The sequence below is a fragment of the Saimiri boliviensis genome, chromosome 1 (genome assembly GCF_048565385.1).
Source record: "Saimiri boliviensis isolate mSaiBol1 chromosome 1, mSaiBol1.pri, whole genome shotgun sequence".
Classification (NCBI taxonomy): Eukaryota; Metazoa; Chordata; class Mammalia; order Primates; family Cebidae; genus Saimiri; species Saimiri boliviensis.
In genome coordinates, this window is record NC_133449.1 from 28,526,934 (window position 1) to 28,554,333 (window position 27,400).

The window sequence follows — 27,400 nt, forward strand, 5'->3', positions numbered from 1 at the left end:
ATCAATGCGCCTCTCTCAGTAACTAGCAGAACAAACAGGAAAAAAAAATCAGCAAGGATAAAGATTTGAACCATACAGCCACCCTGACCTAATTGGCAGACATAGAGCACTTCATTCAATAATTGCAGGATATATGCGCTTTTCAAATACGTATGAAACATTTACTGACGTATACCATGTACTATACCATAAAGCAGAGCTCAGTAAATTTGAAAGAAATGAAATCACAGATGTCAGCCAAAATCAACTTAATTTAAAAGTATGAAAGACCGCCATACTAAAGACTATAGGGCATTGCTGAGAGAAATAAAAGGAGAGATACTATATTAGTGGATTGGAAGACTTGAAATTGTTAACATGTCAGCTCTCTCTAGACTTACCTACTTATTCTCCACCCCCCCTTTTCTTCCCTCTCTTCCTTGAAACAGAGTTTCACTCCTGTTGCCCAGGCTGCAGTGCAATGGCATGATCTCGGCTCACTGCAACCTCTGCCTCCTGGGTTCAAGTGATTCTCCTGCCTCAGCCTCCCAAGTAGGTGGAATTACAGGTGCCCACCATCACACCCAGCTAATTTTTATATTTTTAATAGAGATGGGGTTTCACCATGTTGGCCAGGCTGGTCTGAAAGTCCTGACCTCAGGTGATCCACCTGCCTCAGCCTCTCAAAGTGCTGGAATTACAGGTGTGAGCCACTATACCTGGTCTTATTCCCAATTTAAAACCTCACAAGTTTGGGGGTGGAGGGGATAGACAGAAGCCAATTTTAAAACATACTTGGAAAATCTAAAGAACAAAATTGGTATATTTATATTACCAGATACTGAGACTTTATAAAAATCTACAGTAATTAAGACATTGTGGTATTGATGCCAAAATAGATACGTGGGTAATTGGCTGTATAGTGGCTAGAAACAGACCTGTTCTGTATGATCACCTGATTTTTCTAAGAAGCTGCCATTGTGGTTCAGTGGGGAAGAGGATGATCTTTATGATAAATGATGATAAATTAACTGGATGTCTACTTGAATAAAAAACCTTGACCTTTACATCAAACCATACACAAAATTAATTTGAGATGGGTTATAGAATGAAGTGGGCTAAAACAGTAAAACATCTGGAAGGAGATATAAGGAAATAGCTTTAGAAAAGGCAAAGATTTCTTAAATAAGATGCAAAAAGCCCTAAAACAGGTGTCCCCAAACTTTTTACACAGGGGGCCAGTTCACTGTCCCTCAGACCGTTGGAGGGCCGCCACATACTATGCTCCTCTCACTGACCACCAACGAAAGAGGTGCCCCTTCCTGAAGTGCAGCGAGGGGCTGGATAAATGGCCTCAGGGGGCCACATGTGGCCCGCGGGCCGTAGTTTGGGGACGCCTGCCCTAAACCAAAAAAAAAAATTGACTAAGTGAAGGTTTTTTCAGATTTAAATTCAGTAAAGCACTTCTGTTTATCAGAAAGTTGCATTAAGAGATGGAAAAAGGCCGGGCGCGGTGGCTCACGCCTGTAATCCCAGCACTTTGGGAGGCCGAGGCGGGTGGAGCATGAGGTCAAGAGATTGAGACCATCCTGGTCAACATGGTGAAACCCCGTCTCTACTAAAGATACAAAAAATTAGCTGGTCATGGTGATGGGTGCCTGTAATCTCAGCTACTCGGGAGGCTGAGGCAGGAGAATTGCCTGAACCCAGGAGGCGGAGGTTGCCGTGAGCCGAGATCACGCCATTGCACTGCAGCCTGGGTAACGAGTGAAACTCTGTCTCAAAAAAAAGAAAAAAAAAAAAAAGAGAGAGAGAGTTGGAAAAAGTCCAGTTTTAAAGAATGAACAAAAGATTTAAAATGAACTTTGCCAAAAAAAATAAAAAGATACATAAACGGTCCCTTAAGCACATTGAAAAGGTACTCAATGACCAGGCGCAGTGGCTTACGCCTGTAATTCCAGCACTTTGGGAGGCCAAAGCGGGCAGATTACTTGAGGTCAGGAGTTTGAGATCAGCCTGAGCAACATGGTGAAACCTCTCTCTACAAAAATACAAAAATTAGCTCGGTGTGGCGGTGTGTACCTATAATCCTAGCTACTCAGGAGGCAGAAGAATTGCTTGAACCTGGGAGGTGGAGGTAGCAGTGAGCCATGATCGTGCCACTGTACTCCACCCTGGACAACACAGCGAGACTGCATCACCAAAAAAAAGAAAAAGTTACTCAAAAACCTTAGTCCTCATGGAAATCAAATTAAATCCAATGAATACCACTATACATCCAACAAAATGACTAAAAGTAAAAATAGTGATAATTTACAGTATTAGGAGGATTATGAATTGGTATAGACCTTTTGGGTAACTGATGGTATCACCTCCCTTTCTTTTTTTTTTTTTTTTTTTTTTTTTTTTGAGATGGATTTTCCTTCTTGTTACCCAGGCTGGAGTGCAACGGTGCGATCTCGGCTCACCACAACCTCCGCCTCCTGGGTTCAAGCAATTCTCCTGCCTCAACCTCCCGAGCTGGGATTACAGGCAGGCGCCACCACACCCAGCTAATTTTTGTATTTTTAGTAGAGACGGGGTTTCACCATGTTGACCAGGATGGTCTCGATCTCTTGACCTCGTGATCCGCCTGCCTCGGCCTCCCAAAGTGCTGAGATTACAGGCGTGAGCCGCCGTGCCCGGCCGGTATCTACTTCTTAATAAAATAAGCCTTCTCTGTGACCTGAGCAGTTCTGCTTTGTTATATACCTAAGATAAATATGTGCATGGATATACATAGTTATTTGTAATAACCCGAAACTGGAATAATCCAAATAGAATAGTAAAGATACTGTCATATACTCATACAGTGGAATACAGGTTGAATATTTCTTATGCAAAATGCTTGGGACCCCAAGTGTTTAGATTGGGGATTATTTATTTCTTCTTTAAGCGCTGCTGCAGCTCAGATAGATTTGGGATTTTTTTCAGATCTTTGAATGTGTATTATACTTACCAATTAAGCATCGCTAATCCTATAATCTGAAATGTTCCAATAAGTATTTTCTTTGAGCATCATATTAGCACTAAAAAAGTTTTGGGTTTTGGAGCATTTTGCATTTCAGATTAGGGATACAACCTGTATTTCAAATGACTGTTAAACACTATTAAATGGATTTATCTCACAGATGTAATAATGAGCAAAAGAGCGTTACTCTGTTTCTTTTTATCTAAAAGTCAAATTAAAAAACACATCCGTGTATACTGATGGCAGTAAGAATAGTAACCTGAGGCGTTACTGTCATTGGTTAGGACACAGGGAATCTTCAGGGTTGCAGGAAGCATTCGGTATCTTGATCTGGATGGTGGTTACTCAGGTATATAGATAGTTAAAAATGCATTGAGTTATACCCATAAAGTTAGTATACTGTATGTATGTAATATGTTAAAATATTTTCTAAGCAGTAATAAGTATGGTAGATATTTGCTATAATGGGATTTTATCTGGCCTGAAATTACTACATGCAGAAAATTTCTAGGAAATTTTTGATCCAGAAACTTTACATGGTGAAGTGGAAAAAGTACTGTCCTTCGAGTTAGAAGACTGGTTCTGAATCCATCTCTGCTGCTTCTCACTCCCTCCAGTCTTATCAAACCTGGGCACTGTGATCTTGTGCGAGTTATTTAATCTCTCATTGTACAGTGGAGATAATAACTTCCCTTTTCAGTTCCTGAAATGTGAAAAGGATTAAATGAAATGATTGATGTGAAGGGGCTTTGCACCTAATGAAGTATGCTGATTTATAGTATCTTTATAATCCAGCGAGGTTGATATATCCAAACACTGGAAACCCTCCTGGATGTTGGGATAGCAGTCTAGTTGCCCTGTGTAACAGGTTGTCCGGATGATTTCCTCCTTTTTTCAGATGATTGAGAAATTTGAAGTGCCCTTAGAAATCTTGAGAACACATAAAGGAGCAGGAAGTTTGAACTGGAAGACACCGGCAGTTGGCCTGAGACATCTGCCTTATTCTGTCAAACCTTTGGCTAATTTATTTCTAATTTCTAAAACCCTTGTCAGAGTTGTAACCATTGGGCGAACCTTTAGCTTCTGTCACTGCATTCATCAACTCTTAAGATATGACTGATTATTAAATGCACTTTTATGTGCCACTAAGTTGCAGAGGGGGAGGACTGCCGATTCTAATTGTAAGAAGCTTTTAATTGCAAGAGTCTCACAACTTCAGAGATATTAATTAAGGGAGAAATGTGCATCCTACAGTCAGTGAAATATAAAAAGTTTCTGTGCAGTGTGTTCGTGTTTTGGTAAATTTTTAGTTTCTGTAGATTTGCATGACTTACAAGTTGAAACATTTTATAGCTCTGTAAAAATGTTCAAGTTACACAGTTACTCACTTGGGAAGTCAAATTTATACAGAGGAAGTAAAATAAATACTAGGTAAAATATTCATCACTTTCATTTGGCTATTTTAAATGGACACGCTGAAGTGACTCACATGAGTCTGTTGACTTGGTGTAGTGATTGCCATCAAATTACAACTAAGTTTTGGTAATTCACCATTTTTCTTGTCCATTGCTATTATCCCTAAACAACCAATACACAGTAACCTCACAAGCATTTGTTGAATAATTTAATACCGTTTATAAGTAATTACTTTTAGCTGTGTGTTTGTTGTCTGAAGCCAGTATGAGACCTTTAATTCTTCCAAGGTGAATACTTTTTTTTTTTTTTTTTGAGGTGGAGTTTTGCTCTTGTCTCTCAGGCTGGAGTGCAATGGCACCGTCTCGGCTCACTGCAACTTCCACTCCTGGGTTCAAGCAATCCTCCTGCCTTAGCCTCCCAAGTAGCTGGGATTACAGGCACCCACCACCACTCCCGGATAGATATGTTGGCTAGGCTTGCCTCGAACTCCTGACCTCAGGTGATCCGCCCTCCTCGACTTTCCAAAGTGTTGGGATTACAGGTGTGAGCCCCAAGGCCAGCCACATTTTTTTTTTCTTTAACTAAAATAAATAAAAAAAAAAAAAAAAAAAAAAAAAAAAAAAAAAAACATTTAAAACTAAAGCTGAGATGTCTTTTTGGTGTTAGAAGAAGGCAAATGTGCCTCAGAAGTAGGTAATTGATGTTTGAGAGCTAACACTAAAGAAGCTATAGTCCCATAATAAAAGCAGTTCTGCTGATCATTGTTTTGATTTTCAGGGGTAGTCTTATAAACTAGCGTATTTGCTGAAGTACATTTGAATATTATCTGTGTCTCCTCTTTATTGCCTCCTTTTTACTTTTATATTAATGGATTATATAGCTTTTGCATGTGGAGGCCTTTTCTTTTTTTAAACCTGTTATTGACCTGACAAAGGAATCAGCAATTTTTAGCAAGAAATATTTGGACTTTTATTTTATGGTTGAGATGGGGTCTCACTCTCACGCAGGCTGGAGTGCAGTGGCGCGATCTCAACTCACTGCAGCCTCCGCCTCCTGGGCTCAAGTGAACCTTCCACCTCAGCCTCTGAGTAGCTGGGACCACAAGCATGCACTGCCATGCCCAGCTAATTTTTTGTATTTTTGGTAGAGATAGGGTTTCATCATGTTGCCCACGGTGACCTAGAATTCCTGAGCTCAAGCAGTCTGCCCACGTCAGCCTCCCAAAGTACTGGGACTACAGGTGTGAGCCTCCATACCCAGCCATTATTTTTATCTTTTTAGAGACAGGGTCTTGCTCTGTCACCAAGGCTGGAATGCCCTAGCGCCGCCATAGCTCACTGCAGCCTCAACCTCCTGGGCTCAAGCAGTCCTGCTACTATGCTAGGCTAATTTTGTTTTTGTTTTTGTTTTTTAATCTTTTGTAGACACAGGGTCTTGCTTTGTTGCCCAGGCTGGTCTCGAACTCCTGGCTTCAAGTAGTCCTCCCGCTTTGGCCTCCCAAAATGCTGGGATTACAGGTGCAAGCCACTGCTCCCAGCCTATTTTCTTAAATGCCATTTCAAGATCAAATGAGAGGTCAGCAGTAAATTTAAGGTTAAAGGGAGACAGGGGAGATGTTGATGAATGGAGATGATTACCAGTTGAGTTCAGTAGGGCAAATAAGAAACTGTTCTCTCTATGCACCATTCTACTCCACTTCATCCCACAGGTTACTGGAAACCATATTATCTTATTCAGTAATGCAAAAATGCCTCACTCCATCTAAATAGCCTTTAGAGCTTTTAATATGATACTCTATTGGGACTATAACAATATGTTAAAATTTAATACATAGTTGTTACCTTTTTTGTATTTGTTTTGATCAGAAAGTGGAGATAATGGTTGCTAAAGTTTTGGGGACTCCTGATAACATTCCAGGAAAGTGTGGGAAGCTAAATCACCTACTGACAATTACTATTTAATCTCCCTTTCTTCATAGAACATTGTTCTAAGTGATGCTATTCTGGCATCCTATTACATGCAAGATGAGAAGGCAGGCCAAACCTTAAAGGATGCTGGCTCTGAAGTCTTTTAGGTCTCTTCAGCTACTAGGCCCCAAGTTGGCCACAGGACAGCAAAGAACAGGACTGGATTTCATCAGCAGCAGACTTGAGGCACATCATCAGGAACCAGTAACAATGGAAATAGAAATCAAAGATCATAGAATTTCTAATATTATTTTAAACCATGGGACCAAATAGGGTAGTTTGCTGCCTTGTGTGACTTTTCTGATTTTTAAAATATGGGCATGACTCTTTTTAAAAGATTGTTATTATATGAGTAAATTTTAGAAAACTGACTGTTGTATTTATTGTTTGTCAGTACGAGGATGTCGACCAGGAAAGATCGTGCAGATGACTGAAGCAGAAGTTCGGGGTTTATGTATCAAGTCTCGGGAGATCTTTCTCAGCCAGCCTATTCTTTTGGAATTGGAAGCACCACTGAAAATTTGTGGTATGTAAATGGGTAAAGTTGCAAAAAACTCTTTTGAATCCTGTTTTTCCTCCCATGTTTACATTGAAGATGATCTAGAGAAAACATTTTCTGAACATTTTATATAAAACAGATCAGTAGGCTTTACTAAATAAAAGTGTATAAAAATTGAAATCTTTATACCAATGACAAGTTACAGACAAGAAGAAAGTACTTGCTATATTTACAACAGATAAAAGGAATTCTGTTTATAATATATAAAGAGTTCTTAGAAATAAATAAGAGAAAGACATTGCAATATAAAAATAACGAGGAAGATCTTAGAAGAAATTCAAATGGCCTTTACTAGAGGTCCTCAGCCTCTCTAGTAATCAGTGATGTGCAATTTAAAACAAGTCTGCAAATCTAGTCAGATTACAAAAAAAATACTGAAGATTAATGTTTAATGTTGTCAAGGATGTCAGGAAAAGGGCATTTTAGTACACTGGTTAGGAAAAAATAGGTAAATAATTTACGGGGTCTGTCTGGCAATATCTGTGGTCTTTAACTTTGATGTTAAATTTATTTTGAAGATTATACTACTTTAAAACTTGTATTCTTTTAAGTTTTACAAGTAGCTTTTTAACAGTCCATTGTACAGTGCCCAGCACATAAGAGATCCTAGCTAAGTAAATGTTTGTTGAATGGATCAATTAGTATAGAATTTCACACCTTCAAAGTAACAGGTAGTAGTTTAGGGGGAATAATAGTTGCCTGTTTAAACTTAAATGAAGCAAATGTAATTACTTAGAAGTGATCTCAAAATGATTAGAATTATTCTTTGAAGGTGTTCTTTAAAATGTAGAAATAACTTGAAGGTAATAAAAGTTATTTGTACTACATATTTCTAAAATTTTACTATTCGTCTCCATATTTGGTGTTAAAAAGTGACCTAAGTTAAACTGCCAGATAGATTGTTTTAGTTACCTATTGTTGTATAATAAATCATTCCAAAACTTTGCGGCTTACAGCAACATTAATTTACCATCTCACAATTTCTATGGGTCAGGAATTCAGGATCAGCTTAGTGGGTCCTCTGGCTGTGGGTCTCTCACAAGGCTCCAATTAAGGTGTGATCACGGGCTGCAGTCATCTGAAGGTTGAACTGTGAAAGGATTCAGTTCCTTATAGGCTGATGAACTAAGAGCCTCAGTTTCAAATGAGCTGTTGGCCAGAGGCCTCCCTCAGTTCTTTGCTACGTGGGATGCTTCATTAGACAGCTGGTTTCATCAGCAAGCGTGGAAGAAGGTGAGAGTGCAAGCAAGATGAAAGTCACAGTCTTTTGTAACTTAATCTTGGAAGTGACAGCCCATCTCACTTTTGCTTGTTAGAAGTAAGTTACTAAATAAAGCCCATACTTAAGGGCAGGGGAGGATTACACAGGATGTGAACATTGGGAATCATTTCATAGAAACTGCTTATAACAGTAACCAATTTTTATAAAACTGACTTTTTCTCTTTTTAGGAGATATTCATGGACAGTATACAGATTTACTGAGATTATTTGAATATGGAGGTTTCCCACCAGAAGCCAACTACCTTTTCTTAGGAGATTATGTGGACAGAGGAAAGCAGTCTTTGGAAACCATTTGTTTGCTATTGGCTTATAAAATAAAATATCCAGAGAACTTCTTTCTCTTAAGAGGAAACCATGAGTGTGCTAGCATCAATCGCATTTATGGATTCTATGATGAATGTAAGTGAATATAAAGACTTAGAAAAGTAATTCATGGAAAGATTGCCAAATAATTTTCTGGATCAGAAGAGTTCCTTTGATTGAGGGTTTTTTCAAAATAAGATCTATCAGGCATAGGCCAGGAAGAGGAACCTGAAACTGGGAAACATTACTAATTAAATTGGTTCCTTCAGATCTCCTTGGTCATGTTGCGGATTGACTGCAGCTTACTTGGCTGAAGAGGCTCTTTCAAAATTAGTTTATCTAGTAAACCATCCAGGTGAAACAGAAGTCTGTGGCTTCTGGTTTTCTAGTGTCCATTAAGGTTTTAGCTCTCAGCATTCCTGTGGTATGACAGAAGCTCTTATTAGTCCTGTGTCACAAGAATTATTGAGAAGTTCTATGAAACTATTTAAAAGTCAAAGTTTAATATTATTAGAATGTAAATCTGTCTACAAACCTTGAAAGACAAAGATACTGAATACTCTGGGGTATCCTTATTTTTATTCTCTTTTTCATTAGTAGGAAATCACTGATTTGGTTTTGTGTAGTAGTGTTTCCAAGTATTGTTATTAAAATGCCCTAATAGATTCATATGTGGTCTTTTGGTTTTATTAGATAAGAGTACAGAAGTATATGTTTGGTTAATTACAACTTAGAATCAATTATAATGATTTTCAAATTCTTTTTATTGCTGTTTTCCCTAATAGAATCTACTTTTGCTTTTTTTTATCCTTAATTATGTTAGAGACCTATTCAAACTCCTGTCTTCTCGATTTATATAAAGATTTGACAAAGTTTAAGGGTATATGTGCCAGGCAGTATTGTGAACATTGAGCATGAAGCAGTACACAATACAGATGATCTCTGTTCTCATGGAGCTAACATTCCAATAGGAATGATTCTGTATTTGATTTTGTATTGTATTTTTATTTCCGAGATGTGCTGTGTGATTTGAATTACTTAAATCAGACTAGAAGAGAGAAAGTGGGTTTGAGTACATCAAACTACAACATTCTTCCTAAAGCTACGTCAGAGATGGAGGTATATTTTTAGAGGATAAAAGATAGGCAAGAATGTCCTTGGGGATAGAAATGACATCAAATGAAATAATGTACGGGAGAGCAACTTGTAAACAGTACTTTGAGTTATATACTTATAAAGGAGCAGGTTGTGGCATGAAAGCACAGGCAGTTAGTACTTATGTCTTTCATCTCTTCCCTAGGTTATTAGTTGTACCTTATTACCAAATTCAGGAAAATCAAATGGCTCTAAAAAGGTGAACATAAACTTGAGGTTGTCTTTGTTGTAGCTTTTTATGCTAGGCTACAGGAAAATTATAGCCTTGTGCTTCTATTTATACTTGCTATGGTGCCAAGTTGTAATTCACACAAAAGAGAATACCAGTTAAACACTTGGAAATTTTCCTTCCTTGGCAGTAAGTTTATACTGTGTTTCTCAATGCACTGTTCAAATGGACAGTTTCCAGAGGCACCCTTTCACTTTTGCTTGCTTGTTTGGCTAGTTCGCACATTGGAGAGGAAAAAATGAACTAGGAGCCTATTAGACTGTTTAAAAATTGCTATATTATAATGATCTTATAAGACAGATTGTTTGATGCATTTCATAAACCCTTAGCAAAATCTTTGGGTTTTTTAAACTGTTCGATTTGATTAGGTTTATTTAAGTTGTCAGAAATTGTATGTATTTGTGATGTGCAACATGATGTTTCGAACATGAGATGATCTTCCTGCCTATGACCATTGCAGAATGGTTAAATCTAGCTGATTTAACATATGCATTATCTCAAAATGTTAACAGTTATAATTTAGCATTTTGCAAAGATACAATATAGTGTTGACTGTAGTTACTATGTTATACAATAGATCTTCTGTATTTATTCCTCCTACCCAACTGATACTTTGCATTCTTTGACCAATATCTTCCCATCCCACCCTTACCCCCAGCACAATCTTTGAAGTCTTGGTAACTTTACTAAAAGTATTGAATGTTTATTATATTAGTTGCCTTTTAAAAAGTATGTAACATTTATGCATTATAGAAAAAGTTCTGTGGAGATAAACATGAAGAAAAAAATCATTCATAATGCTATGCCTGTTAGATAACTGATGAGAACAGTTTTAGATTTTTTAATTTATTCTAACTATTCTTTTTATAGGCAAACGAAGATTTAATATTAAATTGTGGAAGACCTTCACTGATTGTTTTAACTGTCTGCCCATAGCAGCCATTGTGGATGAGAAGATCTTCTGTTGTCATGGAGGTAGACTAGCAAATTTGCCTTACAGATTTTTCTTATTCTTTCATTATTCAGAAAATACCTACAATAATTAGACTGTGGGAAAGCAAAGCAGTGCTTGTGTGAAAACTCAAGTGATTTAAAACTGTTTTAAACATGGCTAAAACCTCTTTTAATAATCATAAATTTGTGTATAAATGAAAATGTAATGCTTTAAATATAGTTTCACATATAAAGAGGATAACTAGAGTTGTTGGAGAAAGTCTCCTTTGCTTCGAGTTTTGACAGAAAGACACCTCTGCTATTTAGTAGTAAAAATGAGAGGATTGTTATCTTCCTGCCTGTATTGAAATCTTTCAACAGAATCCAAATAAAATTGAGTTTAATATTCATATATATCAGTAATTCTAGGCTTCATATAGTATGTCTGCTTTAGCCTTAATAATAAAATAATTTTTGGTAGATTGGAAGTTACTTTGGCTTATGAAATAAGCTTGAAGTTTATTTGAAAAATTAATGTATATGTCTAACACCTGGTTAGATGCCATGAAAATATGTAGTTTATGATCTGACCATCTTGAAGAGTTAACCTGTTGCTAAGATATATTTATGAAACAGATAATAGAGTAATAAAAGGTATTTAATATGTCAGTACTTACTAAGACAGTGATTATGAGAAGTCAGGAAGAGTAAAGATAGACTGGACATGTGTGAGGCATGAGAAGTGGAAAGGACTTGAGGCACTCTTTGTTGTCTAGTGATAGTGTATGTTTAAGAACTGGCCTGACTAGAATGTCAAGTATATGCTGAAAAATGATGCAATCAGATTATGGAGATTTGAATATTGAGCAAAGGAGTTTGTTGAATGATTTAATAACCATATTGGGTTTTTGCACAGGGAAGTAATTTAATGGAAATAGTGTAAGAAAATTAGTTTTTCATCAATATACGGGAAGAATTAAAGTGGAAAAAACGCTGAAAAGATAGATGCACTTGCCTAGGCCTGAGGTAATCAATGGTTTATTCTCTGGCAGAACATAACTCACTATATTACTTGAAATATGTTTTCCAGTAGATATTAAACATGTAATGAATTTTAGTTCTTGTACATTAGTTTAGCTAAGGATAGAAATGTAGCAGTATGGATATGAATGTTTACCTTTATTCCTTGTGATCATACTTGGATTGCCTACCAGAGAGAAATAATAGCTTATATTTATGTACAACTTTAAAGATTGCAAATTATTTTTATGAGTTTTTCTTGTTAATCCTTCTGATCAATAGTTTATGACTTCATGAAAATAATGAACATGTTGGAGTGGGATTCCAAAAGAAGGTCTTAGGGAACCAAGTGAGACATTTGAACTTGGAAGTGATAATGTTTAAGATCAGTGGTAAGAAGTGGCAAAAGTGGTAGGAAGGGTTGCAGTTGATTATGTTCCTGTGAAGGCAGGGAATAGTTGGAAAAAAGAATGGTGGGCTTTTTTCCTTGCGAAGTCTTTTGAAATATAAAGGAATTTCATTTCTCTGGTAGGGAAAAATGGAAAAAACAACATAACTATAGTGCTCTATTATATCAATGTGGGATTCATAATAACTGTGTTGACCTTTAAGACACTAAAAGGAAGACTTTAAGTATTTTTAAGAATCTGAAGAGCAGCTCTTTAATTCCAGGGGTGGGAGGGGAAGTGTTTTTAACTTCACGAAGTGAATCTATTTTGAATGAATGCTTTTTATTCAGTAACTATTAAAATATTAAAATGTTTAGCTATCAGGACTATGTCTCATCTTTTTATTTATAGGATTGTCACCAGACCTGCAATCTATGGAGCAGATTCGGAGAATTATGAGACCTACTGATGTCCCTGATACAGGTAAGTATAGAGAGAAGTTTAATTAATTGTTTTGTGTGAAGTGTTGGCATATTTGAACCTGATTATATTCAGTGGAAGTAGGATTGCTTTATGTAATAAATAGCAGAGCTCTTTATGGTCAATAAGCTAACCACAGATTATTTACAGTAATACAAAATTTTTTACTTTGCACTAATCCTCAAAATGCAGAACCTTTTATTTATAATCATATGGTTCTGTCAAACATTTAGTTGATTACAAAAAAGATCTTGGTATTGATTCCTCATATCTTCCTATTTTTCTGAATTTTCTTATTCATATTGGCATTGGTTATGTTTTTCAAAAACTTGTTAAATTAGCCAAAAAATTTTTCAATTAAAATAATCTGTTCTTTGCTTCTTAGACAGAGATACAACTACCTTCTTTTCAATTGTCTAATAGCTTTTTATTCTTTTCTATATCCTCTATTTCAGATTTTTAGAGCCTTTTTCAACGGGGTGTGGGAAGGATTTTACTGTTGCCCAGGCTGGCCTTGAATTCCTAGGCTCAAGCAATCCCCCTGCCTCATTCTCCTGAGTAGCTGGGACTCCAGGCATGTGCTAAGCCTGCTTTAATTTTTAGAGCTCTTAGGCTCTAGAGACCTGTGAACAGTTCTGTAAAAATTTAGATTTGAAAATCTTTGGGAAAGCGGGGAGCAGTGGCTCACACCTGTAATCCCAGCACTTTGGGAGGCTGAGGCGGGTGGATAACCTGAGGTCAGGAGTTTGAGACCAGCCTGGCCAACATGACAAAACCCTGTCTTTACTAAAAATACAAAATTAGCTGGGCATGATGGTGCATGCCTGTAATCCTAGCTACTCAAGCAGCTGAGGCATGAGAATCGCTTGAACCCAGGAGGCGAAGGGTGCAGTGAGCCGAGATCCGCACCACTGCACTCCAGTTTGGGCGACAGAGTGAAACTGTCTCAAAAAGAAAAAAAAAGGAAAAATAACAGCAAAAAATGCTACTTGGGACTACGCATCAACCATTATAAATGGTATAGATCCTGTAATGTCAGTAGCCGTGTAATACACTGTATGTTATAATAAATTGTATTATGAGGTTTTTTATATAACACAACTTGTGTTATTTTTTAAAGTATACATTTTATCGTAATTATAGAATACATTTGACTAAACCTAATAGAAACTAGTATTTAAACGGCATCTTACTTAAAATGCTGATTTTAGCCTGGTGCACTAGCTCATTCTTGTGCTTGTAATTCCAGCACTTTGGGGGTCTGAGGCAGAAAGATCACTTAAGACCAGGAGTCAAGACCAGCCTGGGCAACATAACACCCATCTCTACCAAACAAAAAAAAAAAAAAATTTTTTTTTTTTTTTCATTAGCCAGGTATGGTGACACCCCCAGCTACTCAGGAGGCTTAGGGAGGAGGATCATTTGAGCCCGGGAAGTTGAGGATGCAGTGAGCTGTGATTGTGCCCCTGCATTCTAGCCTGGGTGACAGAGCGAGACCTTGTCTTAAAAAAACACCTAAAATGTTATTTTTAAAATAAGATATATAAATATATATTACTAGTCATTCTTCAGAATTTCTGTTTATAGTTCAGATATAAATTTTGAGTGTTATATGCTAGGCTTCTATTTTTAGCTATTTTATTTATTTTAACATTTTAATGAGAAGTTGTTGAGATGCTGAAAATGGTTACTTTAATCTTTGATAGTGTCTGCAACCTTTAGAAATTTAATTTATAAATTAATATATTATTTGAAACAGTACCCTAGTTGATTGTGATGCTAGTTCATTAAACAATGAATCTTGACTGAAATTCTTACCTTGATTCTGTTAAGGTTAAAGAATTTCAGATTATTGTTGCTACCATTGATTTTTTTTAATGCATCCAGAATTTTGTGTTTCCTAAACCTAATTTTATACAGTTTTATTGTCACACTGAAATTATAGTGGTTTTTTTTGTTGTTGTTGTTTTTGAGATGGAGCCTCCCTCTGTTGCCCAGGCTGGAGTGCAGTGGCACAATCTCGGCTCACTGCAACCTCCGCCTCCTGGGTTCAAGCAATTTTCATGCCTCAGCCTCCTCAGTAGCTGCGACTACAGGCGCACACCACCATGCCTGGCTAGTGTTTTTGTATTTTTAGTAGAGATGGGGTTTCACTCTATTAGCCAGGCTGGTCTCGAACTCCTGACCTCGTGATCTGCCCGCATCAGCCTCCCAAAATACTGGGATTATAGACATGAGCCACTGCGCCTGGCCAGTTATAGATTCTTAATACCTTAGCTTTCTACTTACTGCTTCATCTCTGGAAACAGGCTGGAAAGCGTGAGAGCATTATTACATACTGGATGGGTGCGTATTTTTGAAAAGTCAGCATCAGTCAGAAGGGGTGTACAAATTGAGATTGACTATTCCAGTGGATTTTGTGTGCTAGTGAATTTCTTAGAACGCCGTAGGGGGAGCTTGGGACATAAGAGCAATAGAAATTAAGAGTACATTGCTACTAATTCTGCAAATGGTTTTATAATTCCTCTATCAAGATATGATGTAACTGAAAATGAAGATGCCCTTTCCTCCTAAACCATACTATGTTTTTTTAATGGATTCTTTATAATTCTCAAAACCGACTTACTCTTTAAAAAATATCTTCTCTTAGCCACTGTAATTCTTAGAAAGTCACTTACTGTCACCATCTCAACATTCACCCTTCTTTGAATATCACTGCAATTGGACTTTTACCTACTCTCTTACCCTCAATCACCAAGAAACTACTTTCATTAAAGTTTAATGATCTAATTGTAAGTGGCACATTTTTTATCTTTGTCCTATCTGCTTGTTCATGGCACATTTCCTACTTTTAAGCGGTTCTGTCCCCTTTAAGAATAACCTTTACTGTACTAATCCCTTTGTCAAGATCATTCCTTCCCAATATTTATGCTCATTCTCCCTCATCTGCCTGCCTATTAAATGTTTGAATTCCTCAGAATTAATTTACTGGTATTCTCACTTTGTATTCCCAAGGTGGTCTGGGTTCCTCCTTAAGATACTTGTTACCATTAATATGATGACAATACCCAGATAAATATTTTTAACCCTGACCTCTTTTCCAAGGCCCCAAACATTACTAAAGTCAAGGATCTGATCTGATTTTGTTCCTCCACACTAAAAAAAAAAAAAAAAAAAAAAAAAAAACCTCAGGGCCTCAGTAGAAAACGTTTTTTTTTTCTCTCAAGTGATCTGTACGTTGAATACAATTCCATTGAAATCACAATTGAGTTTTTTATGGAATTAAGCAAATTGTTTTTAGCGTTTATGTGGAAGAACAAAGGATCAAAAAGTAATCAAGGCAATCCTGAAGAAAAAAAAAAGGATACTACCCCTACCAAATATAAAGACTTGTTAAAAGCTCTGGTCTGTTATTGGCTCAGGGATAAATAAAATAGACTAACGGAATAGACTGGTGCTCAGAAACAGTGGAACTAAAAAGAAAGGATGAACTATTGAGGAAATACCACTGAGTTCATTCGTTATTCATATGGAGAAACTGTACACAAAAGATGAACAGCCTTTTCCATATATTGTTGTTGTAAGTGTGCCACACACATATTTTCTATACATGGAAAGGGTTGGAAAGTTCTACCTTAAGAGGCTGTGGAAGATTGTATTTGTATGGTTGCTTTACCAAAAGTGTAAGTTACATAGGCTGGAATATTGGGGCAAGTGATTGTCATTGTTTAGTAAAAGGTAAGAGGGTAGGAGAGGAACTGAAATGTGATGTAGTTGTGCTATGTTCTATGAATCTATAAATTTTTTTCTTAATTGCTGTATTTCTGTCCTTTAAAGGTTTGCTTTGTGATTTGCTGTGGTCTGATCCAGATAAGGATGTGCAAGGCTGGGGAGAAAATGATCGTGGTGTTTCCTTTACTTTTGGAGCTGATGTAGTCAGTAAATTTCTGAATCGTCATGATTTAGATTTGATTTGTCGAGCTCATCAGGTATGAAATATAATACTCTTAATTTCTTTTTTCTTTTTTTTTTTTTCTAGAGACAGAGTCTCGTTCTGTTGCTCAGGCTGGAGTACAGTGGCGTGATCTCTGCTCACTGCAACCTCTACCTCCCAGATTCAAGCAAGTCTCGTGCCTCACCCTCCCAAGTAGCTGGGACTATAGGCATGTGCCACCATACTTGGACTCTTAAACACTTATTATTTGTTAGCTTCACATAAGCCCTCGTATTTTGTTTTTGAGGAAATGTATCCAAGAAAGCTAAATGACTTGTACAAGGAAAGAAGTAGGAGAGGCGGCAAAGCCCCTTCCTGGATCATCCCACACTTAATAATCTAATGATTTGTTAACCTTTTATCTCCCTAAAAGAGGAAACATTTCAAAACATTTTGGGGCTGGGCATGGTGGCTCACATCTATAATCCCAGCACTTTGGCAGGCTGAGGTGGGTGGATTACTTAAGCACAGGAATTTGAGACCAGCCTGGGCAACAAAATGAGATCTCATCTCTACAAAAAGTCAAAAATTTAGCTGGGTGTGGTGGTGCGTACCTGTGGTCCTAGCTACATGCGGGACTGAGGTGGGAAGATTGCTTGAGCTTAGGTGGTGAAGGCTGCAGTGAGCCATGTTTATGCCGCTGCATTCCAGCCTGGGTAAAAGAGCAAAACCCAGTCTCCCCAAAAAAAAAAAAAAAAAAAAAAAAATGCCGGGCACGGTGGCTCACGCCTGTAATCCCAGCACTTTGGGAGGCCGAGGCAGGTGGATCACGAGGTCAAGAGATCGAGACCATCCTCGTCAACATGGTGAAACCCCGTCTCTACTAAAAATACAAAAAATCAGCTCGGCATGGTGGCACGTGCCTGTAATCCCAGCTACTCAGGAGGCTGTGGCAGGAGAACTGCCTGAACCCAGGAGGCGGAGGTTGCGGTGAGCCGAGATCGCGCCATTGTACTCCAGCCTGGGTAACAAGAGCGAAACTCTGTCTTAAAAAAAAGAAGTATTTTTGTAGTATACAAAATTTTGTAGCAAGCCTAACAAAAATTTCAGTGCTTCTTAGAAGCTTTGTAGACATGATTTAGATTTTTTTTTTTTTGAGACAGAGTCTCATTCTGTCACCCAGGCTGGAGTACAGTGGCACAGTCTCGGCTCACTGCAACCTCCACCTCTCAGGCTCAAGTGGTTCTCCTGCCTCAGCCTCTGGAGCAGCTGGGATTACAAGTACACACCACCATGCCCGGATAATTTTTGTATTTTTAGTAGAGACAGGGTTGCATCATGTTGGCCAGGCTGTTCTTGAAACTCCTGAGCTCAAGTGATCTGCCCTCCTTGGCCTCCCCAGAGTGCTGGAATTACCAGCATGAGCATGAAGCACCGTGCCCAGCCTGATATTTTTTATCGCCTTTGTATATAATGGTGATTTTGATGAGAACAAACCACACTGTAAAAAGGTATATTTGAGACCCTTGAAGAATTTGATCCTGACCAAGTGTGGTAGCTCACACCTGTAATCCCAGCACTTTGTGAGACTGAGGTAGGTGTCATTTGAGCCCCAGGAGTTGGAGACCAGCCTGAGCAACATGGCAAAACCCCATCTCTACGTAAGATACAAAAATTAGCTGGGTATCATGGCATGCACCTGTAGTCCCAGCTTGCTTAGGAGGCCGAGGCAGGAGAATTGCTTGAGCTCAGGAGCCGGAGGTTGCAGTGAGTAAAGATCACACCATTTCACTGTAGCCCAGGCAATGGGAGTGAAAGCCAGTCTCAAAGAAAATTTGATTGTAGACTCAGTAATAGGGATCAATTATTTTATTTTTGAAATTCTTTATTTTTTGTTTGAGACTGAGTCTCACTGTGTCATCCAGGCTGGAGTACAGTGGCACAATCTCAGCTCACTACAATCTCCGCCTCCCAGGTTCAAGTGACTCTCTTGCCTCAGCCTCCCAAGTAGCTGAGTTTTCCAGCGTGAGCCACTGCACCCAGCTGGTATCAGTTATTTTAGCTGTGTCATAAACGTTATTGTTATGTAAGAAGATTGTCTGTATTTTTCCAGGAATGCATACTCAAGTGTGTAGAGGTAAAATGACATGCCTGGGATTTGCTTTAAAATCGTATCAGCAGAAAGAAAAAGGGAGGGGGAAGATAAATGAAACAAGTGTAGCAAAATCCTGTTAAATATTGAATCAGGGTGATGAGTTAATGGGAGTTAATTGAAATCTTCTTGATCTACTTTTGTGTATATTTAAATTTTTCATTATAAAAACATTTATACAGTTTAGGGTTTTTGGTTGTCTTTTATATCCTCCACTACTAGATTGCATACCGTCTAAGGAAGGGATTACGACTTGTTTTTGAATTTCGATTGCTTTGTACAGTGGCTGACATTGTAGCATATTGTATCATGCACACAGAGTGTGAATAAATTAATAAAGGCATATTTAATTAAGTATATGCTATCCCACAGTACTTCCCTTCTTTTCTGGGGCTTTACTCCCTGTGACACTTTACTACTGTCTTTTTTTTTTATCCTACGTGATAAAAATGACTGGCTTTTCATTCTTTGCATATTATATATTACATGCCACTTTTAGTTAGCAGGATTTCTTGGTGGTTTCGTTGAAATGAGGTCATGTTCCCAATCCATTGCTTTTGGCAAAGTAGTTTTTTAAATCAGTAAAATTGTGTTTATGATTTTGATAAATATGCCTTCTGTTAGATAACAGGGCAGAATTGCTAAGTTTCCCAACTAAAATGACCCGTGATAATCAGTTTCTTTCAGCCACAGGTCTTTAGTCAGTGCTCTTTTCAGAAATAAATGACAATTTTTAAAAATCAGGTTACTGAACTATACTGGTTTGCTTGGTCTTTTCTTTTCCAGAAACTGCCAAAATTCTTTTGTGTTATTTTCAAATATTATCTCCAAAATTCTACAAATACCCCCTTTTTAATGAAAGATGAACAAGTAAAGTAAGCAAACTGAAAAACCAAGAACTAAAAACATGGAGTTCATGACCAGCCTGGGCAACATGGCAAAACCTGAAACCCCATCTCTACAAAAAAATACAAAAATCCTAGCCAGGCATGGTGGCACACACCTGTGGTCTCAGCTACTCGGGAGGCTGAGGTGGAAAGATCACTTGAGCCCCAAGAAGTCATGACTGCAGTGAGCCAAGATCATGCCACTGCACTCCAGCCTGGGCAACAGAGCGAGACCCTGTCTACACACACACACACACACACACACACACACACACACACACACACACACTAAAAATATGAGTGCCATGTGCTATGTTGAGCGGGGGTTACAGGGTTTAGGTAAGGTGGCTATGGTCTTAGGAGAAAAGGTTAATAATCTAAATGGTACCATAAGGTAATTTCAACAGAAGCATGTTCCTAGTACTGAGGTAGGAGTTATTTTAATAAGTAAATGTCTTTGTAATTGCTTTTTTGTATTAGCAAGTGATACAGGATAATTTTGCCAATTAAAAGATATCTAAAATAGATTTAAAAGTAATCTTACCTACTGTAAATAAATATAAAATATTTACATATTATTGCTTACCTCAGATTTGTAGAACTGAGAGAAAAATTGTTTAAATTACTCAGAAATTGACAACTGGTTCTAGAAATGGTAATTCATCAAGGCTGGGCACTGTGGCTTACACCTGTAATCCCAGCACTTTTGGTTGGCCGAGGCAGGCAGATCACCTGAGGTCAGGTGTTCAAGACCAGTCTGGCCAACATGATGAAACCTCGTCTCTACTGAAAATACAAAACTTCACCAGGCTTAGTGGTGGGTGCCTGTAATCCCAGCTATTTGCGAGGCTGAGACAGGAGAATGGCTTAAATCTGGGAGCAGATGTTGCAGTAAGCTGCGATCATGCCACTGCACTCTAGACTGTGTGATAGAGCAAGATTCTGTCTCAAAAAATAAAAATACAGTGTTGGCAGTTAATTTAAGGAGCATGATCTGTGTAAATTAAACTCAGCTTAGTAATGTTTTCATTGCATAGCCATATAACAATGATAGATATTTTTAAAGCAAAGCAAAGCTTTTTGCAAAGTCTTCCATTGTCTAGTTGTCGCTCATTTAATTAAGATTTCTGTAGTTGGATTATAATGCCCTCATCAAAGTAGTACTTGGTATCCTTCCCAAAAATGTAGATTAATTAAAATAAATTTGAAACTTAAAAAAAAAAGTACTTAGTGTCCCAGCTCCCTGTACTCATTATACCTGTTAGCATATTTTATTTCTGATTCGTGGGGAGCCTTGGAAATGGCATGATTTTTAAGCTTTGAGGAGTGATTAATTTATGATTCCAATTAAGATTAATTGTTACCATTATAGAAAAGGCACACCAATTTTAATGTTCATGTTTAAGAATAAAAATTGCAACTTCCAAAACAAAACAGTGTCGTTTTTTGGGAAGTAGGGCACAAGTCTTAAGCTCCATTAATCTTAATTAGTATAGATGATTCAGAATTACCTACCACTAAATATTTTTTCTTCTGATATTTCCTTTGACAGGTGGTGGAAGATGGATATGAATTTTTTGCTAAACGACAATTGGTTACCCTGTTTTCAGCCCCAAATTATTGTGGCGAGTTTGATAATGCTGGTGGAATGATGAGTGTGGATGAAACTTTGATGTGTTCCTTTCAGGTAAGATGTAAATATAAATTTATAAGAACTAGAAATCTAATAAAAACTTTTATCAGAATTCCTTTTAGATTTGTGAACTTTCCTTGAGCAAGTTTTCAAAGTCATTTTATTTCAGAAGTGATTACCACTCACCCATTTGCTATTTCTATTTTCAGTCACAAAGTTTACAGCATTTTTGATATATTTCAAATATGATCATTTTAGGGAACCTAAGTTATGTCAATCATTCTTGATTCAGATGTTTAAATGGTTAAATTTCTCTTTGACCTGTTGAATAGTGGCTTACTAAAAGAATGTGAACACCATGAATAGTTTAGGCTTTTGTTTTCTTTTGCAAAGTAAATGGGTAGAACAGACACTCGGAAAACAGAATTACAAACTCAGATTAAAATAAAGTAGAAATGGTTTCCTAAGAAAAAAAAAATTTCAGAATAATGTTAAACTACCCATTTATGTCATAGGGACATTTGGGGTTTTTTTTTTGATAATGCTCTGATTCTTCTTTTTTTTTTTCCTCTCTTTTTTTTTTTTAATACATGACATGGTATCCATCAAATCCAGTGAGCCACAGTCACATCGACTTTTTCCAACATTCCTGTCTAAATTAGAGAGTGTTTGGCCATAATTATCTGTCACTTAATGTTTTTCTTTTTTAATATTGCACAGATAGGATGTGTCTTCCATTGTGCTTAAAGACATTCTAAATTAAAAACAATCTAGGAGGCTTTTGTTTGGTGCTTTTTGTTTTTGTTTTTGTTTTTTTGAGGAAACACATTGTATGCCATGTACGGGGTGTTGTTTTCTCACTTCCATTATAATTATTATAATTTATATCTGTTACTAGATGCAAGGGATATGTGTGCAGGTTTGTTTCATGTATGACTAACATATTGCTGAGGTTTGGTGTGTGAATGATCTTATCTCTCAGGTAGTGAGCATAAAGTTTTTCATTCCACTCCCCCCTCTCACCCTTTCCACTCTGGTAGTCCTCAGTGGTTGCACATTTATGTCCATGTTTACCCAGTGTTTTGTTCCTGCTTATAAGTGAGAACATGCGGTATTTGATTTTCTCTTCCTGCATTAAATCACTTTGGATAAAGGCCTCCAGCTGCATCCATGTTTCTGCAAAGGACCTGGTTTCTTTTTTTTTTTTGTAGTTGTGTAGTATTCCATGGTATGTGTGTACCACATTTTCTTTATCCAGGTCACTGCTGATGGACATCTAGGTTGATTACATGTCTTTGCTATTGTGAATGGTGCTGCAATTGTGTTTGTCTTTTTTGGAAACAATTACTCTTCTCTCTTCTGTCTTCTCTCTTCTCTCTTCTCCCCCCTCCCCTCCGTTTCTCTTCTGCAGTGTATACCCAAAATAGTGGGATTGCTGGGTCAAATGGTGGTTGTTTAAGTTCTTTGAGAAATCTACACACTGCTTAACCACCATGGTTGAAATAATTTACACTCCCATCAGCAATGTGTGAACATTCCTTTTTCTCCACAACCTTGCTGACATCTATTAACTTTTTATTAATAGCTATTCTGGTATGAGACAGTATCTTGTGGCTTTAATTTACAGTTATCTAATGATTAGTGGTGAGCATTTTTTCATACATTGGTTGGCTGCATGTTTGTCTTTTTCTTTTGAGAAGTGTCTGTTCATGTCCTTTGCCCATTTTTAATGGGGTTATTTGTTTTTTGCCTGTTTAAGTTCTTTATAGAGTGTGGATATTAGACCTTTGTTGGATGCATAGTTTGTATATTTTCTCCCATTCTGTAAGTTGTCTGTTTATTCTGTTGATAGTTTCATTTTGCTGTGTAGAAGCTCTTCTATTTAGGTCCCAGTAGTCAATCATTGTTTCAGTTGCAATTGCTTTTGGGGACTTCGTCGTAAATTATTTCCTAAGGCCAGTGTGCAGAATGGTATTTCCTAGGTTTTCTTTGAGAGTTTTTAGAGTTTGAGGTCTTATATTTCAATCTTTACTCCGTCTTGAGTTAATTTTTGTATATGGTGAAAGAGGTCCAGTTTCAGACTTCTGCATATGGCTAGCCAGTTATCCTAGCACCATTTATCAGACAGGCATCTCTTTCCCATTGCTGGTTATTGTGGACTTTGTTAAAGATCAGATGTGCAGCTTTATTTCTGGCTTCTCCATCCCTTTGCATTGGTTTATATGTCTGTTTTGGTACCAGGACCATGCTGTTTTGGTTACTGTAGCCTTGTAGTATACCTTGAAGTTGGGTATTGTGATGTTTCTGGCTTTGTGCTTTTTGCTTAGGATTGCTTTGGCTATTCAGGCTCTTTCTCAATTTCATATGAATTTAAGAGAAGTTTTTCTAATGCTGTGAAAAATGACATTGGTAGTTTGATAGAGCATTGAATCTCTGAACTAATTTGGGCACTATGGCCATTTTAACAATATTGATTCTTCTGTCCATGAGCATGGAGGGTTTTTCCATTTGTTTGCATCTTTTCTGATTTCTTTCAGCATTGCTTTATAGTTTTAGAGATCTTTCACCTCCTTGGTTGGCTGTATTCCTAGGTATTATTTTTTTAGTTGTTGTCAATACAGTTGTGTTCTTAATTTGGCTCTCAGCTTGTATGTTTTTGGTGTACAGAAATGCTACGGGTTTTTATACACTGATTTTGTATCCAGAAACATCATCAAAGTTGTTCTCACTTCTAGGCACATCTTGACAGAGTCTTTGGAGTTTTCTATGTATAGAATTATCGTCAGGAAAGATAGTTTATCTCCCTCTCTTTCTCTTTAGAGATGCCTTTTATTTCTTTTTTTTTTTTTTTCTAAGTCTTCCTTTTTAAATTTTAATTATTTTATTTTACTTTAAGTACTGGGGTACATGGGCAGATCTTGCAGGATTGTTACATAGCTGTACACATGCCATGGTGGTTTGCTGCCTCCATCCGCCCGTCACCTACATTAGATATTTCTCCTAATGCTATTCCTCCCCAATCTCCCCACCCACTGCTATCCCTCCCCTAGCTCCCCCACCCACCAACAGAACCCAGTGTGTGATGTTCCCCTTCCTGTGTCCATATGTTCTCATTGTTAAAAACGTACTTGTGAGTGAGAAAATAGGGTGTTTGGTTTTTTGTTCTTGGGTCAGTTTGCTGAGAATGATGGTTTCCAGATTCATCCATGTCCCTGCAAAGGACATGAACTCATCCTTTTTTATGGCCGCATAGTATTCCATGGTATACATGTGCCATATTTTCTTTATCCAGGCTATCATTGACGGGCATTTGGGTTGATTCCAAGTCTTTGCTATTGTAAACAGTGCTGCAATGAACATACATGTGTGTGTGTCTTTATAATAGATCAATTTATAATTATTTGGGTATATACCCAGTAATGGAGTTGCTGGATCAAATGGTATTTCTATTTCTAGATCCTTGAGGAATCACCACAGTGTCTTCCACAATGGTTGAACTAGTTTACACTCCCACCAACAGTGTAAAAGTGTTCCTATTTCTCTACGTCCTCTCCAGCATCTATTGCCTCCAGATTTTTTAATGATTGACATTCTAACTGGCATGAGATGGTATCTCAATGTGGTTTTGATTTGCATTTCTCTAATAACTAGTGATGATGAGCATTTTTTTATATGTTTGTTGGCCACATAAATGTCTTCTTTTGAAAAGTGTCTTTTCATATCTTTTGCCCATTTTTTGATGTTTTTTTTTTTCTTGTATATTTGTTGTAGTTCTTTGTAGATTCTGGATATTAGCCGTTTGTCATATGGATAGCTTGCAAAAAATTTTTTCCATTCTGTTTGTTGCTGATTCACTCTAATGATTGTTTCTTTTGCTGTGCAGAAGCTCTTAAGTTTGGTTAGATCCCGTTTGTCTATTTTGACTTCTGTTGCCTTTGCTTTTGGTGTTTTAGTCATGAAGTCCTTGCCTATGCCTATGTCCTGAATGGTATTGCCTAGGTTTTCCTCTAGGGTTTTTATGGTGTTGGGTCTTATCTTTAAATATTTAATCCATCTGGAATTAATTTTTGTATAAGGTATAAGGAAGGGGTCCAGTTTCATCTTTCTACACATGGCTAGCCAGTTTTCCCAACACCATTTATTAAACAGGGATTCCTTTCCCCATTGCTTTTGTCAGGTTTGTCAAAGATCAGATGGTTGTAAATGTGTGGTGTGATTTCCAAGGCCTCTGTTCTGTTCTGTTGGTCTATATCTCTGTTTTAGTACCAGTCCCATGCTGTTTTGATTACCGTAGCCTTGTAATATAGTTTGAAGTCATATAGTGTGACACCTTCAGCTTTGTTCCTTTTGCTTAGGATTATCTTGGCTATGCAGGCTCTTTTTTGGTTCCATGTGAAGTTTAAGGTGGGTTTTTCCAGTTCTCTGAAGGAGGTCAATGGGGAGTTTGATGGGGATAGCATTGAATGTATAAATTGCTTGGGGCAGTATGGCCATTTTCATGATACTGATTCTTCCTAACCATGAGCATGGAATGTTTTTCCATCTGTTTGTGTCCTCTCTTATTTCCTTAAGCAGTGATTTGTAGTTCTCCTTGAAGAGGTCCTTTATGTCTTTTGTTAGTTGTATTCCTAGGTATTTTATTCTCTTTGTAGCAGTTGTGAATAGCAGTTCGTTCGTGATTTGGCTCTCTTTAAGTCTGTTATTGGTGTATAGGAATGTGTGTGATTTTTGCACATTGATTTTGTATCCTGAGACTTTGCTGAAGTTGCTTATCAGTTTCAGGGGATTTTTGGCTGAGACACTGGGGTCTTCTAAATATACAGTCATGTCATCTGCAAATAGAGACAGTTTGACTTCCTCCTTTCCTAATTGAATACCTTTATTTTTCTTGCCTGATTGCTCTGGCTGGAACTTCCAATACTATATTGAAGAGGAGTGGTGAGAGGGCATCCTTGTCTAGTGCCAGATTTCAAAGGGAATGCTTCCAGTTTTTGCCCATTCAGTATGATATTGGCTGTGGGTTTGTTGTAAATAGCTTTTATTATTTTGAGATACGTTCCACCAATACCTAGTTGATGGAGGGTTTTTAGCATAAAGGGCTGTTGAACTTTGTCAGAGGCCTTCTCTGCATCAATTGAGATAATCATGTGGTTTTTGTCTTTGGTTTTGTTTATGTGGTGAATTACGTTTATAGACTTGCATATGTTGAACCAGCCTTGCATCCCCAGGATGAAGCCTGCTTGGTTATAATGGATAAGCTTTTTGATGTGCTGTTGCATTCGGTTTGCCAGTATTCTATTGAAGATTTTTGCATCGATATTCATCATGGATATTGGCCTAAAATTTTCTTTTTAGTTGTATCTCTGCCAGGTTTTGGTATCAGGATGATGTTGGTCTCATAAAATGAGTTAGGAAGGATTCCCTCTTTTTGTATTGTTTGGAATAATTTCAGAAGGAATTGTGCCAGTTCCTCTGTGTACATCTGGTAGAATTGGGCTGTGAACCTGTCTGGACCTAGACTTTTTTTGGTTGGTCGACTATTAATTGCTACCTTTACTTCAGACCTTGTTAATTGGCCTATTCAGAGATTCAACTTCTTCCTGGTTTAGTCTTGGGAGGGTGTAAGTGTCCAGGAATTTATCCATTTCTTCTAGATTTACTGGTTTATGTGCATAGAGTTGTTTGAAGTAAAGAGATGCCTTCTATTTTTTTTTATCTTGCCTGATTACTCTGGCAGGGACTTTCAGCAGTCTGTTGAATAGGAGTGGTGAGAATGGTCATCCTTGTCTCTTGTTTCAGTTCTCAAGGGGAATGCTTCTAGCTTTTCCCTTTTCAGTATGATGTTGGCTGTTTATCATAGATGGCTCTTACTGTTTTGAGGTATGTTCCTTTGATACCTAATTTGTTGAATGTTTTTCACCTGAAAGAATGTTGAATTATATTGAAAGCCTTTCTGCATCTACTGAGATGATCATATGGTGTTTGTTTTTAATTTTGTTTATATGGTGAATCACTTTTGTTGATTTGCATATGTTGAAACCTTGCACCCAGGAATAAAACCTTCTTGATTGT

At 37.4% G+C, this 27,400-nt stretch overlaps 1 protein-coding gene across 1 annotated transcript in view; it reads left to right on the forward strand.

The window, feature by feature from the left end:
- PPP1CB (protein phosphatase 1 catalytic subunit beta) overlaps window positions 1–27,400 on the forward strand; it is a 50,082-nt gene that overhangs the window by 16,616 nt on the left and 6,066 nt on the right. Inside the window, exons 3-8 of the mRNA XM_039474149.2 lie at window positions 6,767–6,898; window positions 8,382–8,612; window positions 10,771–10,875; window positions 12,654–12,725; window positions 16,560–16,711; window positions 21,248–21,382. Coding sequence (XP_039330083.1) covers window positions 6,767–6,898; window positions 8,382–8,612; window positions 10,771–10,875; window positions 12,654–12,725; window positions 16,560–16,711; window positions 21,248–21,382 — 827 coding nt within the window. The remainder of the gene's footprint in view (window positions 1–6,766; window positions 6,899–8,381; window positions 8,613–10,770; window positions 10,876–12,653; window positions 12,726–16,559; window positions 16,712–21,247; window positions 21,383–27,400) is intronic.